This window comes from Musa acuminata, chromosome BXJ2-6 (assembly GCF_036884655.1).
Source record: "Musa acuminata AAA Group cultivar baxijiao chromosome BXJ2-6, Cavendish_Baxijiao_AAA, whole genome shotgun sequence".
Lineage (NCBI taxonomy): Eukaryota > Viridiplantae > Streptophyta > Magnoliopsida > Zingiberales > Musaceae > Musa > Musa acuminata.
In genome coordinates, this window is record NC_088343.1 from 673,048 (window position 1) to 687,662 (window position 14,615).

At 34.3% G+C, this 14,615-nt stretch overlaps 3 protein-coding genes across 4 annotated transcripts; 2 read left to right on the forward strand and 1 right to left on the reverse strand.

Moving 5' to 3' along the window:
• Positions 1 to 292: 292 nt before the first annotated feature.
• Positions 293 to 3,361, reverse strand: LOC135614073 (small ubiquitin-related modifier 1). Its single transcript, XM_065111088.1, has 3 exons — positions 3,183 to 3,361; positions 622 to 771; positions 293 to 498 (listed from the first exon to the last, which is right to left on the reverse strand). The coding sequence occupies exons 1-3, from the start codon at positions 3,252 to 3,254 to the stop codon at positions 439 to 441; spliced, it is 282 nt and encodes a 93-aa protein (XP_064967160.1). The 5' UTR covers positions 3,255 to 3,361; the 3' UTR covers positions 293 to 438.
• Positions 3,362 to 4,575: 1,214 nt separating this feature from the next.
• LOC135613408 (probable calcium-binding protein CML41) lies at positions 4,576 to 5,381 on the forward strand. Its single transcript, XM_065110437.1, has one exon. The coding sequence runs from the start codon at positions 4,616 to 4,618 to the stop codon at positions 5,171 to 5,173; it is 558 nt and encodes a 185-aa protein (XP_064966509.1). The 5' UTR covers positions 4,576 to 4,615; the 3' UTR covers positions 5,174 to 5,381.
• A 2,999-nt stretch (positions 5,382 to 8,380) lies between these two features.
• LOC135614074 (RPM1-interacting protein 4-like) lies at positions 8,381 to 12,073 on the forward strand. Of its 2 annotated transcripts, none has more exons than XM_065111089.1 (4): positions 8,381 to 8,636; positions 10,389 to 10,862; positions 10,941 to 11,123; positions 11,833 to 12,073. In XM_065111089.1, the coding sequence occupies exons 1-4, from the start codon at positions 8,631 to 8,633 to the stop codon at positions 11,860 to 11,862; spliced, it is 693 nt and encodes a 230-aa protein (XP_064967161.1). In that variant the 5' UTR covers positions 8,381 to 8,630; the 3' UTR covers positions 11,863 to 12,073. The 2 variants fall into 2 exon arrangements, with proteins under 2 accessions (XP_064967161.1, XP_064967162.1); XM_065111090.1 differs by having other exon boundaries at positions 10,392 to 10,862.
• The last annotated feature ends 2,542 nt before the right edge of the window (positions 12,074 to 14,615 follow it).

The following is a 14,615-nucleotide window of genomic DNA, read 5'->3' on the forward strand; positions in this document are numbered from 1 at the left end:
TCGCCCCTTTCCACTTTAGACACAAACATAAACTTACTCGTTTCATGTATGTTGATTGATGATATCTTTTTATAATTTTGTGCTAATAAAAAGTCCTATAGGACTATTGCCAGTATCGACATATTTACCAAGCCTTGGATTTAAACATATTGACCCTTCGGAGAAGAGGCTTAGACATTTGGGGTTTGTCATTATCCAATTCAAAATCTTTATCAATTGTAACAAGAACAGAATTCATAATCACAAAAAAGAGAAGAATGATGCATGGATGGCACACTACGCACGTCCTCCATATACCAAACGTAGGCCTTTCAAGAATCTATTCAGATATCAAATCACCCCACACCACATGAAAATACAAGTGTTTTATGTTCATAATCACTGTTCTTTCACTTTACATGATCTTTATTTTTAGCAAAAAGGTTTCTCTGAACTCCACTAACTACCCCCGGTTTGGTGCAGCATAGCATCAATCTCATCACCATCTTCCATCTCAAGCTGAAAGTAAAAGGAAAAAAAAAGAAAAAAAAGGATGGGAGATTTAGATTTGGAACAAGAAAAGAATATCTTAAACACAATCTGGCACCAAACATGTTTTTTTAAAAGCAACAATTTAGTTACTTCTTCTGGGGTTTGTTCCCCGCGCAGCCTACGGCCGTCAAACAGGAATGCAATGGAATTGATATCCACGGACTGGCGATCACAGTAGGCATTCATGAGCTTCCGCAGCTGAGTGCTGTGCTTAATCCTGAAGAAGACCTCATTTCCATCCTATTCAGCAAAAAAAGGAATCAAAATGTAGCAATGAGTTCATCAGAATAAAATTTTAAAGGTCCTTCGCATTTAGAACTTATTACAAGATTATAAAATGTCATTTCACTTGCATAATGTATTTTACATAATGTTGAAGGTCAAATTCCAAATCAACAGCATTTGCAAGCAATAGACTAGAGACCTGCATGGTTCTCAATATGATTACAGTCTTACTCGGCTCATCCCAGAAAACTTAACTGGCAAACCCCTCGCTGATAATGCATCTTACCATCTCTAGATTATGTTCAAATATTGGATAAAAAAGGGTGGGGCAGTGCACAAGGCTCAGTCTGAGGAGGACCTTTGTATGCATTCTAACTCTATGGTTCTTTATATGACCAGTATCCTGTTCGCTCATGCTGCAAAGGAGGAACCTTACTATTATGCCAATGGCTGCCCTCATTATTGAAATATTGATCTATTAACTAAAAAGACAAAGACCATCAGCATAAACATAAACCACAATTATCAGATGTCTCAGTTCCAGGTAGGTTAGAATATCTTTGCCAATGCCTCAACAAGAAACACTTCATCTCATTTGTTATTCAGGGTATACAATAACAACAAAAACAAAAACAAAGCCGTAAGTCTCAACTAACTGAGACCCTTCTTGCATATCTATCCATCAAACCTAACTATAAACATAAACCACAATTAAATCATCATGATTGTCAGTAATGTATCTAAGAAATATATTCTTGAACATCCAAGGCTACCTAGATTTTATGCTTTGAGATTGGACCATCCTATTTATAGCACAATGGCACTCATAACGTTTCATAGTAAAATAAGCCGATTAAGATGAGAACACCATATATAACCATACATATCCTTGATATAATGAATTAAAGCTACTTTGCAGTTCACACTTACCATATGCTGAAAAAATAACTCTCTGCATAACAAAAGTCTTATCCTATGTTTTATAAATATTTCAACAAAACTCAGATCTTCATGCATATATGTTCTAGAATAAAGCATTCATCTGATGATGCATAAAAATCAACTTCATGACTCCACGATGATTCCATTTTCTGGTTACATCAAACGACTAGCATAACAAGTCAATAAATACTTCTTACCATCTGCTATCACCTATTTCTGGGTATTCTACACTAAATGAAAAATTCCTATTAGATTCCATCATCACTAATCAACTAAACTGTCTTAAAACTTACAAAGAAATGGCACTTTGACAACTGGAAGATTAATATTTAATATCATCAGATTCATTGGTTATTGAGTGAAACATTTTGTATCAATTATCACTATAACACGTTACACCAAGCCATTTCAGTTCAACATTAAATATTGTAAATGCAAAAAATATTCAATCCTCAGAAGGCTAGTACTAGCCACTATAAACCAGTCATTACCTTGTATCAGTTTTATACCAGTTTTAGTGGTTGTTTTGGATACTGGTCTTTGAAATATTACACAATGAGCAAAGGATCATAACCCTTGGCTGTCTCACAAGTGCAAATAATAATTTATCCTAGTCTGATCAGATCGCAATCTCATGTAGATAGTTTGCAGAAATAGAACAGTTATACAACATACATGGAAATTGCAAAAAACATACTCCATAGAAAATCTAAAAGTGAAGAAAACACAACACAAAATCATTCATGCACTTCAAACAATCTGGAACTTGGCTGCAAGCAGTAAAAGAACTCAGCAAATAGAAACATTGGAAGTATCCGAGGGGAAAGATTGGCAAGCGTAGAAATTGATTATAAGCACATAAAAGTAAATAAAAGAGTGTCTTTCCTTGGAGAAAGGCCAACATGAACCTAAAAAATTATCCCTTCATATAGTTCTACCAAGAACCAACAGCTTGCTATGAGACATAATCCAGTTTGGACTTAGCAAAAAGTTTCATCAGTCAGAAACTTACAATAGATAATTTCCAAAAGATTAAAACTTTGCCACGCCCAATATCCTAAAAAAAGTCACCTTTCTTTACTAGCATCCTTTTGTCAAAAAGATTGTTCTGGAAAAAGCATCACAAAAGAACGATAAAAGGAATCATACAGGACCCGTTTGCATGATATGAAATAGCAGGGGATAATCCATATCAGCGAAGAAGTCCAAGATGAACAGCAAGAAATCACCATTGTCATGCACAAATTGTCCGTTAAACTACTAAACTACCCTAATCTAGCAAAATGTTTGACATGAAATAATCCAGTTGACTCCATCCCTCCCATATTTTCTCGTTTAAACACGAATCGTATAATCGACAATATCATTTTGAAAGAAGATTCTGAACCTAAAGCTATATATCGATTCAAGGAATGACGTACAATCCCTATAAGAACTTCACGAGAAAACAATCGATCAAAAAGAGGAGCAAGAAGAGATCGAACCTGCCCCTTGACCTTGAGGTTGATGTGCGCCGCCTGATCCGCCGGCTTCTTCTCCTCCTCCTGCCCCGACATCCTTCTCCCTCGGCTCCGCGACCTCGATCGAGCAAAGCAGGGTTTCTAGGGTTTCATCCGACCCTTGGAACGAGTAAACGTAGACGCAGAGATGCGACGGACGCGGATTTCAAAGCTGACTTCACAACCCGATTTGATAAGGGGTTTAAGTCCGGTGCGATAGTGACCGTCGCTTTGAGTGTCGTACGGGCGACGCGATGTTGACCGTTATGATCGTCATTTATTTTTATTTTTTGTTTTTAACAACTTGGATAAAATCTTACCCTTTCGTTAGAAGACTTTTGAATGCCTCACAATTATTTCATCTTTTTGTTTTTTCTAATAGATTTCTAATGCAATTCCCATTTTGATTGCAAGTCTTTGTCACAACTATTTCTATGATTTAGAAAATAGAAAGCAATTTGACATCATAAATATACATTAAGGGTAATGTTCCCTTACCATTATGGACATCAACTCAGTCAAGTTTACAATCATTAAGTTATTAATTAAAATAATAGATCAAAAAATTATACTATAAATTTAGTAATTTTAAAATAATAAAATATGGATATTAAATATTATTAATATATTGTTTATAATATAGTAAATGAGGATAGTAGGATTAAATAATAATAATAAGACGGTCGATATATTGAAGAGGTGAAAAAATGATAGTTTTCTTTTTTTTTTCTTATAATTAAAAGATATAGATATTTTTAAAATTATTAAATATATCTAATAGCAAATAAATAGTTGAAAGTACTTTTTCTTTTTTATAACTATACTTCTTTTAATATTTTAAAAGGTTGGCCCAAAGAATGAATAATTTAGGGTATGTGTTTATTCTATTATGAAATTTCCAAACAAATTATTGTCATTGATGGTATACCCCCATGGGAATGCATATATATATATATATATATATATATATATATATATAGAGAGAGAGAGAGAGAGAGAGAGAGAGAGAGAGAATTAGATTACTCTTAGTTATCAGAGCAGCAGTTTGGATTCCACAAAACTAATAGCATATTGCATGATATCTATGAAGTTGCAGCTTCCCAACTCTACTTTGTATTGTCATTCTCAGCCTCCATAAACACACCAAGCCCACCACAGTTCCTGGTAACTTCTCCCCTCCACAAAAAGCTGTGTTTGAAGCTCCCTTGCAACTTCCTCCATCCACTTCATTCCCCCTCTTGTCACCCTCCATGCACTTTCTTTGCACCTCCCCCTTGCTCCTCTCTCTCTATCTATCTCTCTCTCTCTCTCTCTCTCTCTCTCACACACACACACACTTTTATATCAGTGACCTACACACACTCACCTCACTCACTCACTAAGTCTCATAGTAGCAAAGATAGAGAAGGCTATTGTTGATGGCTACTGCTGCCAGTTTCTCACAGCCATCCAAATGGTTCTCCAACAAGAGCTTCAAGCTGAGCCTGCAGCGGTTCATTCGCTCCAAGCCCAAACATCCATCGTCGCCACCGCCTGCAGCTAAAGGCCCAGCGGCTGACGACTTCCGCGAAGCATTCCGCCTCTTCGACGCCGACGGCGATGGCAAGATATCGGGGGAGGAGCTCCGGTCCTACTTCGCGTGGGCCGGCGAGGAAGTGGCCGCCGAGGAGGCCGACAGGGTGATCCGCGACTTCGACTCCGACGGCGACGGCCTGATGGACTACGGCGACTTCCTGCGGCTCGTGCTAGAGAAGGGAGACGGCGGGGACGACGAGGACCTGCGGCGAGCGTTCGAGATGTTCGAGGCGGAGAAGGGGGCTGGGTGCATCACCGCCACCGGTCTGCAGCGGGTCCTGAGCCGCCTGGGGGACGCACCGTCCCACGAGGAGTGCACCGCCATGATCCGAGCTCACGACCTCGACGGCAACGGCGTGCTCGACTACCACGAGTTCCATCGCATGATGACGCTTTCTTAAAGCTCATGCGTGCATGTATGCATGCATGCATTGCGTCGTCCATGCTCTAACGTAGCTCATCTCTCATTTGGTGTTTTAGGAGTGAGAAATGCCACCTTCATGCAGATCTCTTTAGCTTAAATGATGCATTAAAACAACATGTACTTCTCTTGTGAGTGTTTGATCACTTGTGATCTGAAATGTAGGAAGAAGGTAGATATAAATATCCTTTCTCTCTTGCAATAACCATGGCAATCAAACCCTTACTACTTGTGATTCGAAACGTAAGACAAAAAAAAATAGATGTAGACATCCTTTAATTCCCTCTACTAAATATATGAACACATATATAAATCCTAAAGACATAATTTCATTATTTGGTATCTGAAATATATGAAAATGTAGATCGAAACATGCTTTCTCTCTTCCCATTTATACGTGTAATGGCTTTACTTATGACTACTTGCAGACAACCAAACACTTTCCCTCAATTATATATATATATATATATATATATATATATATATATATATATATATATATATTTGAGTCTGGTATTTTATGAATTAAATTGTGTGCAATACATGTATAAAAAAGAAAATGATACCTAAATTTCTAGCATTTTAGAAAAAAAAATGCTAATAGAATTGGAAGAATTGAGCACATTAAATGACACCTATCTTGAAATGGACTTCTGACAGCCCAATTACTCTCACTGAAGGCTATGCATTCCCCACAAAATGACAAGTGAGCTGATGATCTATTGTACAAGTGGATATATCAACTTGATCTGTTCATCAGCATCTAAAAAAGATTAATATTGTCTTGCCCTCCTATTATTAAATGAAAAATGATAAGCAATTATTATAATTTATCATTGTTGGAAGAGTTAGAGTGATATGGCCAGTCTATGTAGTCATAGGAAGAAATGATATGAACATTTATTTCATCAACCATGAAGAATTCCCATATGTTTCCACTTGATGTCTTCTCTCTTTGATGATTTTTTGTCCTACTTGCATTCATCAAGAGGATAATATTTATCTCATACTAAATTTTTTCCGTGAGTTTTGATATCATAGTACAATAAATATTGTAGGACCAAAATATTCAAACTCTAATTTATGAAGATAATCTCTTTATTTGCATAATAGGATTTACAAGATCAACAATGTTAAGATTTCTCGTTTATGATTTAGATGATAAAAAAGATGAGCCCTGATATCATGATAAGATTATTTCTTAATGATTTAAACAATTCATTTCAATCTTACTAAAAATGAAACTTTGATATTAATACCAAAGGAAGGTTTGGATCATCTACCTTGTCCTACAGGAAAATATTGTGGCTATGATCTTCCGAATGGAATAATGAGTGTGACTTGCATTAGTTAGCTGGTCCAAAGCAAAAAATGATTGGCTCATGCATCATTGCCAATTCCCTTAGTAGTTGAGTCATTTATTGCCAGTACAGATCAAGTGCTTCTCAAACAGTAGTTTAAATAGAAGTAACACCTACTTTTCTATGGAACAACTCATCTCAAGCCTAAATAAATAAAATGATAGCTTGGTTGGTAAAAATCTTGATAAGTTATTATAACATCTGAATCTCATCTTCATCATTTATCATTTGAAAAAAAAAATAAAATTTGAGATTAAATCACATCTTCACCATTTGTGTTTTTAAAAAATAATAATAAAATTGATTGATATATTTAAATACATGTGATTTTATAATTCTTAAAATAATTAAAAAAATGCATATTTTTCTTCTATCTTTGAGGCATGCTATGGTCTTTTATCTATAATGAATGTTGATCTGAGTCTATAGTTATCCATTCGGTATGTCAAAAATATTTTTCTAGCATTTTCGATATAGCCAGAATATCTAATATATTTAAATTTGTCTATATTCATGCATATGTGAACATAGATGCACAAGTTTAGACTAATATGCTCATTGAAGTGAGTGTTTTCCAAACACAAGAAATGAACTTCCCACTGTTTCTTTATCTTAACTTTCACCTTTTTTATATCATCTCCCAGATGAATGAATGAATTAAAATAAAAATAAAGAATCCTGTAGAGATTTCTTGATTTTGAAATATCTCAAAAATAAAAAAAATGGGATGTTTTATTTTTTAGATTGAATTTCATATTTGAATAAATCTGATAATTGTAAGAAAGTAGGCTTCTTTTTTTTTTTTGCTTAACTAGAGGCCTATCAAAAGAAATCTAAGCATGAAGGTTTCTTGCATCATTGGACCGACAGCTGCAAACCTTCCATTCTTATGTCTATGCATCCCTTAGGCTCCTTTTAAGTATAATTCCAGAAGCTCTTATTTGTGTTCTCCTGACTTTATTGGCATTCCCCCTTTTAAAATCAAATGGTTTCTTTCATGTGGCTTCAGAAGTTACCAAAAAAAAAAACTTTTTTATTTTAAAAGTTTATTTTAAAAATTCTAGAATAAAAAATCACTCACTAATTCATTCAAAATTTTAAAATGATTTATTGAAAAAAATCTTCCTTTTTTAGCTTTTTCTGGTTAGATATTCTTTTTATTTTTCTCAAATAATACTTTTATTTTTCATAATATCTAAAGTATCATTTATCGTGACTCTCGTCTTTCTTCTCATTTATCGTCATTCATTATTGTCGATATTCCTTTTACTCTTGCTCTAGTCTAACACTCTCAAGCATACTCTCATCTCATTCACCACTCTCAAGTATACCCTCATTCATAATGATAACAAGCACGAATAGTATCAGATTATAGGAAATAGGAATATCATCTAAAACAAATAAAAAATAAGAGTATCTTCTGAAAAAATAAAAAAAATTAAGGGAAATCATCCTTTATATTTTAATTTTTTAAATTACTTACAACTAAAATATGATAAAATGAAAATACAAGATTTTTTAATAATCTGCTTCATATATATATATATATATATATATATATATATATATATATATATATATATATATATATATATATATATATATATATATATATATATATATATATATATATATATATATATATATACGCACACACACACGTAAGAGTGGTAAACAGGAACGGCTGTTGAAGACGATTTATCGATGCCACCGGGAAAAGGTCATCACTCCTTGTTATTGTTATTTGAATGGTCGAAAGGGAGGAGGCCGACGCTTGAAAGGTCAAACAAGTCAGGCTGCCTGCTATGCATGGAGTCAATTCCATCTCCTACCATTCGGTCATCAGTCATCACCACCCCTCTCATCCCCCCACTTCCTCTGGAAGGCACCTATTATTGATTCATCCTGACCTCATCTGGGGCCAATTGACCTTGTTTCCTCTGGCCGCGTCCCGGAAAGGAATTGTTTAGCTCTCTTTAGGCTGCTTCATCTCCCTGCGTCGCTCGAAGTAGAAGGCAGGCGGCTTTTGTCTTTCAAGTGACTTTTGGTCCCCTTTTGGGATCCCAAGCCCTGGAGATGGCTGTGAGTTCTTTCGACTTCGTCCTGTCGTTGTTTTCGGATGATTGTTGGTTTTGTCTGAGTGAGAAAGTTGCGATCTTGGGTGTCTGTGTGCTTTGAGTTCGGCGTTTTGATGCATTCTTAGTCTAATGAAGAAAAAAGCTTCTTTTTTGTGCGGTTTTGATGTCTTTTTTCTCTGTGTTTCCTTTTTCTTTTATGTTCTGTTGATTTCAAGAAGGCTCTTGGAGTTTAGTTGGGGGTTTCATGTTGCCTCCCGACAATAATATTGGTTTTTGGGATGCCAAGCCGTGGAGATGGTGGTGAGTTCTTTTGGCTTCCTCCTGTCGATGTTTTCGGATGGTTTTTTGTTCTGTCTTGCGGATGTGGGAAAGTGAGAAAGTTGCGATCTTGGGTGTCTGTGTTGTTTAGTTCGCCGTTTTGATGCATTCTTTATTTATGGTAGAAAAAGGTGCTTTTTTGTGCGGTTTTGATGTCTTATTTCTCAATGTTTTCTTTTTCGTTTCTGTTCTGATGTTTTCAAGAAGGCTTTTGGAGTATAGTTGGGGGTTTCTTGTAGCCTCTGGACAATAATGTATGCTAAAGGATCTGAAGAGTGCCAATGTTGAAGGATTTGACGTTTTTAGTCTCTGTTATCTTATCATTTTTTTCGGTTCTGTCATGATGATTGCATCTGATATTTGAAGTAGGGGATGCTACTAATTGGGTGGACCAAATATCATGTCTTATTCTTTTCTTTTATGTGCTAACTGTGATGTGGATTCAAGATTGGATATTTCTTTAATGGTTACAGAATCTTGTTAATCTTAAGACATGTTTCTTGGATTTGAGTTTTCGATTTCGTTAGTTGTCATAGGGTTTGATATCAGAATTTTGGGCATACTGATGGCACTTGTGTTGGTAACAATGCTTGTTTAAGTTGATCAAGGGCATGAATATTTCTGAACATTTGTCTTCTAATATCATGCAAATTCCACATGTTATGCCCTCTTGGTAATCTTGACTTGTGACTAATACGAGCTTGAAAAAATTGGATTTACATTTTTTGTGAGTTTAACTTTTGGAAATATTCTCATGTGTTAATATGATGTTCACTTCCTTGCGTATGTGAAAGTTCTAGAATTTATTTTGCCATGAATTTTGTTTTCCTGAAGAACATCTTTTAGGTTGGTTGCTTGGAATGGGGATTGTTATATTCTCATAGCGCACTAGCTTTATTCTGGTGAGTAGACATCATTTTTGTCTTGAGCGATCAAAAGTTGTCTGAGATGCACAAGGATCAGATACAGGATCTTTTTGTCACATAAAGAATGTTAAAGTATACTTGATGTAGATAAATGATACTTAGCTCTTCCTTATATTCTGAACTTTTAATGTGGTCTCGTTATGAGGCATGCTTCGGTTTTCATTTATATCGTATATGATGTATCAACAGACAAAGTTCTTTTAATTTGCACTTGTCAGTGAGTTGTCTTGTTTTTTAGGAGAGCAATGAGGTCTCTTTCTTTGCATGTTTACCTATAAATTTATGCAACTAAGTTTTTCAAAATGTTTGTATTGCCTGACAATCTTATAAATGCTAGTTGTCAGTGATGATGCTGCCAAATGAATCTTACAATTTGGACCTGAAAATTTTAAATTTATGTTAATTATCTAATGTTTGTCATCAGTTGCTTCTGATGTGATCACCGTTGGTTGGATGAAGGTGAAGTGATTGCTTTTCTTTGAATTACAAGCTTCTGTTCTGTTTCGTTACAGCAGCATGCCCATGTTCCGAAGTTTGGAGATTGGGAAAGCGTTGGTGATGTTCCCTATACACAACGTTTTGAGGTTGTTCGCAAGGGTAGAAGTGGAGGGAAGGCAATAAATTCAGATGATCCTCATGAAAACCCTGAAGCGGTACATCCAAACTTGGAAGACCTACATCCAAAGGATGATCGCCGTCGACTCACGCAGTCACCTTTGCATCATGGTGCTGTGACTTCTAAACCAACCATGGTGTCCCCTCTTCATAGGCATGGGTATCAACCAGATTCAGGTGACCATAGGAGGGCTGGCAGAACAAGTGGTGGATCTGAGAATAGCTCTCCACTTCATGCCCATTATCAAGTGAAAGCTGCTACTAGAGTTGGTGTATCTTCTCCTTCCAAGGGTTCATCCGAAGGTAGCCATGCATACACTTCCAATGTTGCAAGTAGATCGAGAATGACTGGTGGTCGAGGTGATGAAACAGTAAGTCTTTCCTTATAATGATCAACTTTAACAATTAAAATCAAACTTGAAACCACGTAGTGATATTCTTTTTAACAGCCTGAGAAAGTGTCATCTGTGCCTAAGTTTGGTGAGTGGGATGAAAGCAATCCTTCATCAGCTGATGGTTACACCCATATATTTAACAAAGTGAGAGAGGAAAAGACTGGATCAACAAAAGCTACCATGATAACTGATGATACGATCTATGTCAATGACCAAGATGTTCGTGGTAGATCCATGGTAAGCCGCTTACTTTTGTGTACATGCTTGAATAATAACTTCATTAGAGATATAATCTTGATAAAAAAACTTCCCAAGTTTTAGTCTAATTAGACTTGTCACTAGTTTCTCTTGTTTCTAGATACTTATTATTGTATTTGACGCAAATGAAATGACACAAAAGGTGCTTGTCACTTGCATTTCTTTTTCCCCATACTTTGTGTCAGCTTTGTCCCCATAGCTAAATTCCAAGAAAGTAGAAACATCTTGTTTGGTTTCAACACTTCTCATGGCTAATGCATATTGGTTATTCAGGTTGAAATAGATTCTAGTAAAAGTTTGATCAGCTAGCTATTAGTTGTATTACATGAGTTTTCTACACCATTGGTGCTGGTACTGGCAAAATACATTTTTTTAGCAACTATAAAAATGAAATCATTGCATTTCATTGAATTTACCAAACAGAAACTTTTCGACTATGGCAAATGGGGTATGGGTGTATAATTTCTTCTAGTTCAGAATTGCTTTAGTTGAAGTAAATTGCTTTTTAGAGATGTAGAGGCAAAAACTTTTATCTTGGCATATGTACTATTATCCAAAATTGAGTAGCAGAACTCAGTTTATTGTTCATTCCTTTGTTTATGACCTAAATATTTTTCATTGTTTTGTTTGCAACAGTTGCAACAAAGAACCAACATTTATTCATCTGATTTAATTATTTCTTTAACAGAGTTGTTGCTTTGGCTGGTGCAAGAAGTAACTAGTTGCACAGGAAGGTTCAAATCTCTCATCCTGTACATATCCTCAAAGAAGACTATCATATTATTTGGATATATTTGAGAAATGCATTCTCCTCTGTGCTAGTGTGGATGTTCATGAATATGTTGATGTATTCGAAAACATTTTCTTTCTAGTTTCTTGTGCCTCTGTATCCTGATTGCAACACTATGGAAGACTAAATTTCAGATTGATTCAGTGGCCTCTTTTACAGCTTACTTTTTCAAATGCCTCCCCACATGCTTTCGCCCTCTGTTTGGGAGTTCTACTTCAGTGTATCAGCACTTTCCATGATATGGATCTATAAATAGTGAATCTGGAGTTCAATATGGATAACTTCTTTCTTTCTTAGCAGATCTGTCCCCATTAACTCAATCTTATGTTTTCAGGAAGCAAAGTTGCAGGTAAATTGTATCAAACTGAACAATTTGCAGGGTGTAGAGGTCCTGTAAGTATAAGATTTTGGCATTCATGTGTTTTATTGTTGTATTAGGATTATTATCTCAGATTACAAGAAACCACATGATACATTGATCATTTCTGTTTAATTCTTTTACGTAATGGAAATAATGAAGGAAAGTGAGACTACAAGTTGCTAAAATCCCTACAAAGAAGTAACAAAGTCTTGTAGTAGAAATTGTTTCTAGAGTTACCAGATATGACATAATGCAATACTAATTATGAAGAAGTGAAAATTTTATTGTGAAAGAGATGAAACCATATATTTAGGTAATGCGTATTTATATAATTTTTTAGGAAGAATTTTTTTAAATTATGCACTCAAATTATGTATTCAAATTAAATTATACGATTGATCCTCGAATCATAAATTATGAAAAGTTATCATTCTATATTTGTCTTTGTTGTGATCTTTTATTATGCTTTTACAAGATTAAGCTTTTATCAAGAATGTCAATTTTGATTTGTTGTGATCTTTTATTATGTTTTTATAAGATTAAGCTTTTATCAAGAATGTCAATTTTGAACCGGTGCAACTAAAATATTATGTAAGCAAGAGGTTTTATGAGAAAGTTTGTTAGTTGGTTAGATGTATGAACACGGAAAACTTAATATCTAACAAAGTGGAGGTCGATATCAATGTGTTTTATACATGAGTAGAACATTAGATTAGCGTATAGGTATATGGCGTTAACATTTTCATAGTATATTATAGGAATGTATTGAGAGGTGACACAAAGTTTATGTCGTAGATTGGTGACCTAGTTGAGTTCTGCAATGTTGTTGATGGTGATGACTCGATATTCAACTTTAGTGATGGGTTTTGTTACTTTATGTTGTTTCTTGGAACTCCAAATGATCATATTTCTTCAAGGAAGATAATATAGGCTAACATAGATGTTCTATCCAATCAGTATCAACAAAGGTACGGAGATTAAGTGATAAGTTTTTACAAAGAAATATATAATTGAGAGTTCCTTTCAGATATTACATATCATCAATATCAACGAAGGCATGGAGATTAAGCGATGAGTGTTTACAAAGAAATCTATAATTGAGAGTCCCTTTTAGATATTATATAATATTTATATTTGAGATGATATAATCATATATATTTAATGAAGTAATATTAAAAATTAACATAAAATCTAAAATATCAAAAAAATGATTTATAGTAGTATATGGAAGATGTTCTAAAATATAGTTTATGACTTTTATTACAAGGTAAGCATAACAAGAAGTTACAATTCTACTTGATTTGAAAGTTGAAAGAGAGTAACAAAAATTTAGTTGTTGTTGAATGAAGATAATGGATGACCAAGGTGGCGATACCACACTTCTATTGGAGCAGCAACTAAAGCAATAACGATTGGCTAAGTGATTTATGAAGCTAATGACCACTCAAATATATTGTATTTATTTTGACCTAAGACTAATGATCCCCTCGTGGTTAAATCCTTTACAAGAAAAGAGTAAAAAAAAAGAACTTAATAAAGGTATTATTTTGTTCACAAAATTAAGAGATAAAAATAATATTTTTTAATGTAAAGTGCATATAAAATATCATTGAGTGCAAAAATATTGATGTACTAATTAAGTGTTGCAGAACTATTGTGAGTAATAAGGATTTTGTTACCATGATCGATGATGATATTTTTATTGCCTTTATAGTTGATATAGATGGATAAATTCAATAAATTATAAGTGATATAATGAGAAGTAATAGAGTGAATAATCCAATTGTTTAAATGAGTAGTTAGAGTAGTCATGATGCTTACTTGACGTCAGCTAGTGTATTAATAGGCATAGGTTGTGATCGATAAACTTTTGTTGTATCCAATTTTATTACAAAACTAGTTGATAACTTTTTGATGATTGTTATTATTGGGATGCATAGTTGTAATACAAATTATTTTCTAAATTATTTGGATTAAAGTTATCATTATGGTTGGAGAGTTGATAGTGTAATAGAGGATGATGGTTATATGTCCAGGAGGCATCTTGTTTGATTTTTTATTGAAGTTCTTGTTACTTTAATTACTATTTCTTTTGGATTTTTGATTAAATTGAGGTATAATAGTTGGTCTCATCTTTCTCCCTTGTCGCTTCATATATATTTCATGATTAATCAAATAGTCATATAGTTTTTCAAACAATATTTATAAGTCACGTGCCTGAATTACTATCGTTAGCTCCTTATATTCATCTCCTAAGTCATTGAAAGTATGGATAATGACTTCTTCTTCACTTAAAGGATAACCTATTGAAGTCAAATCA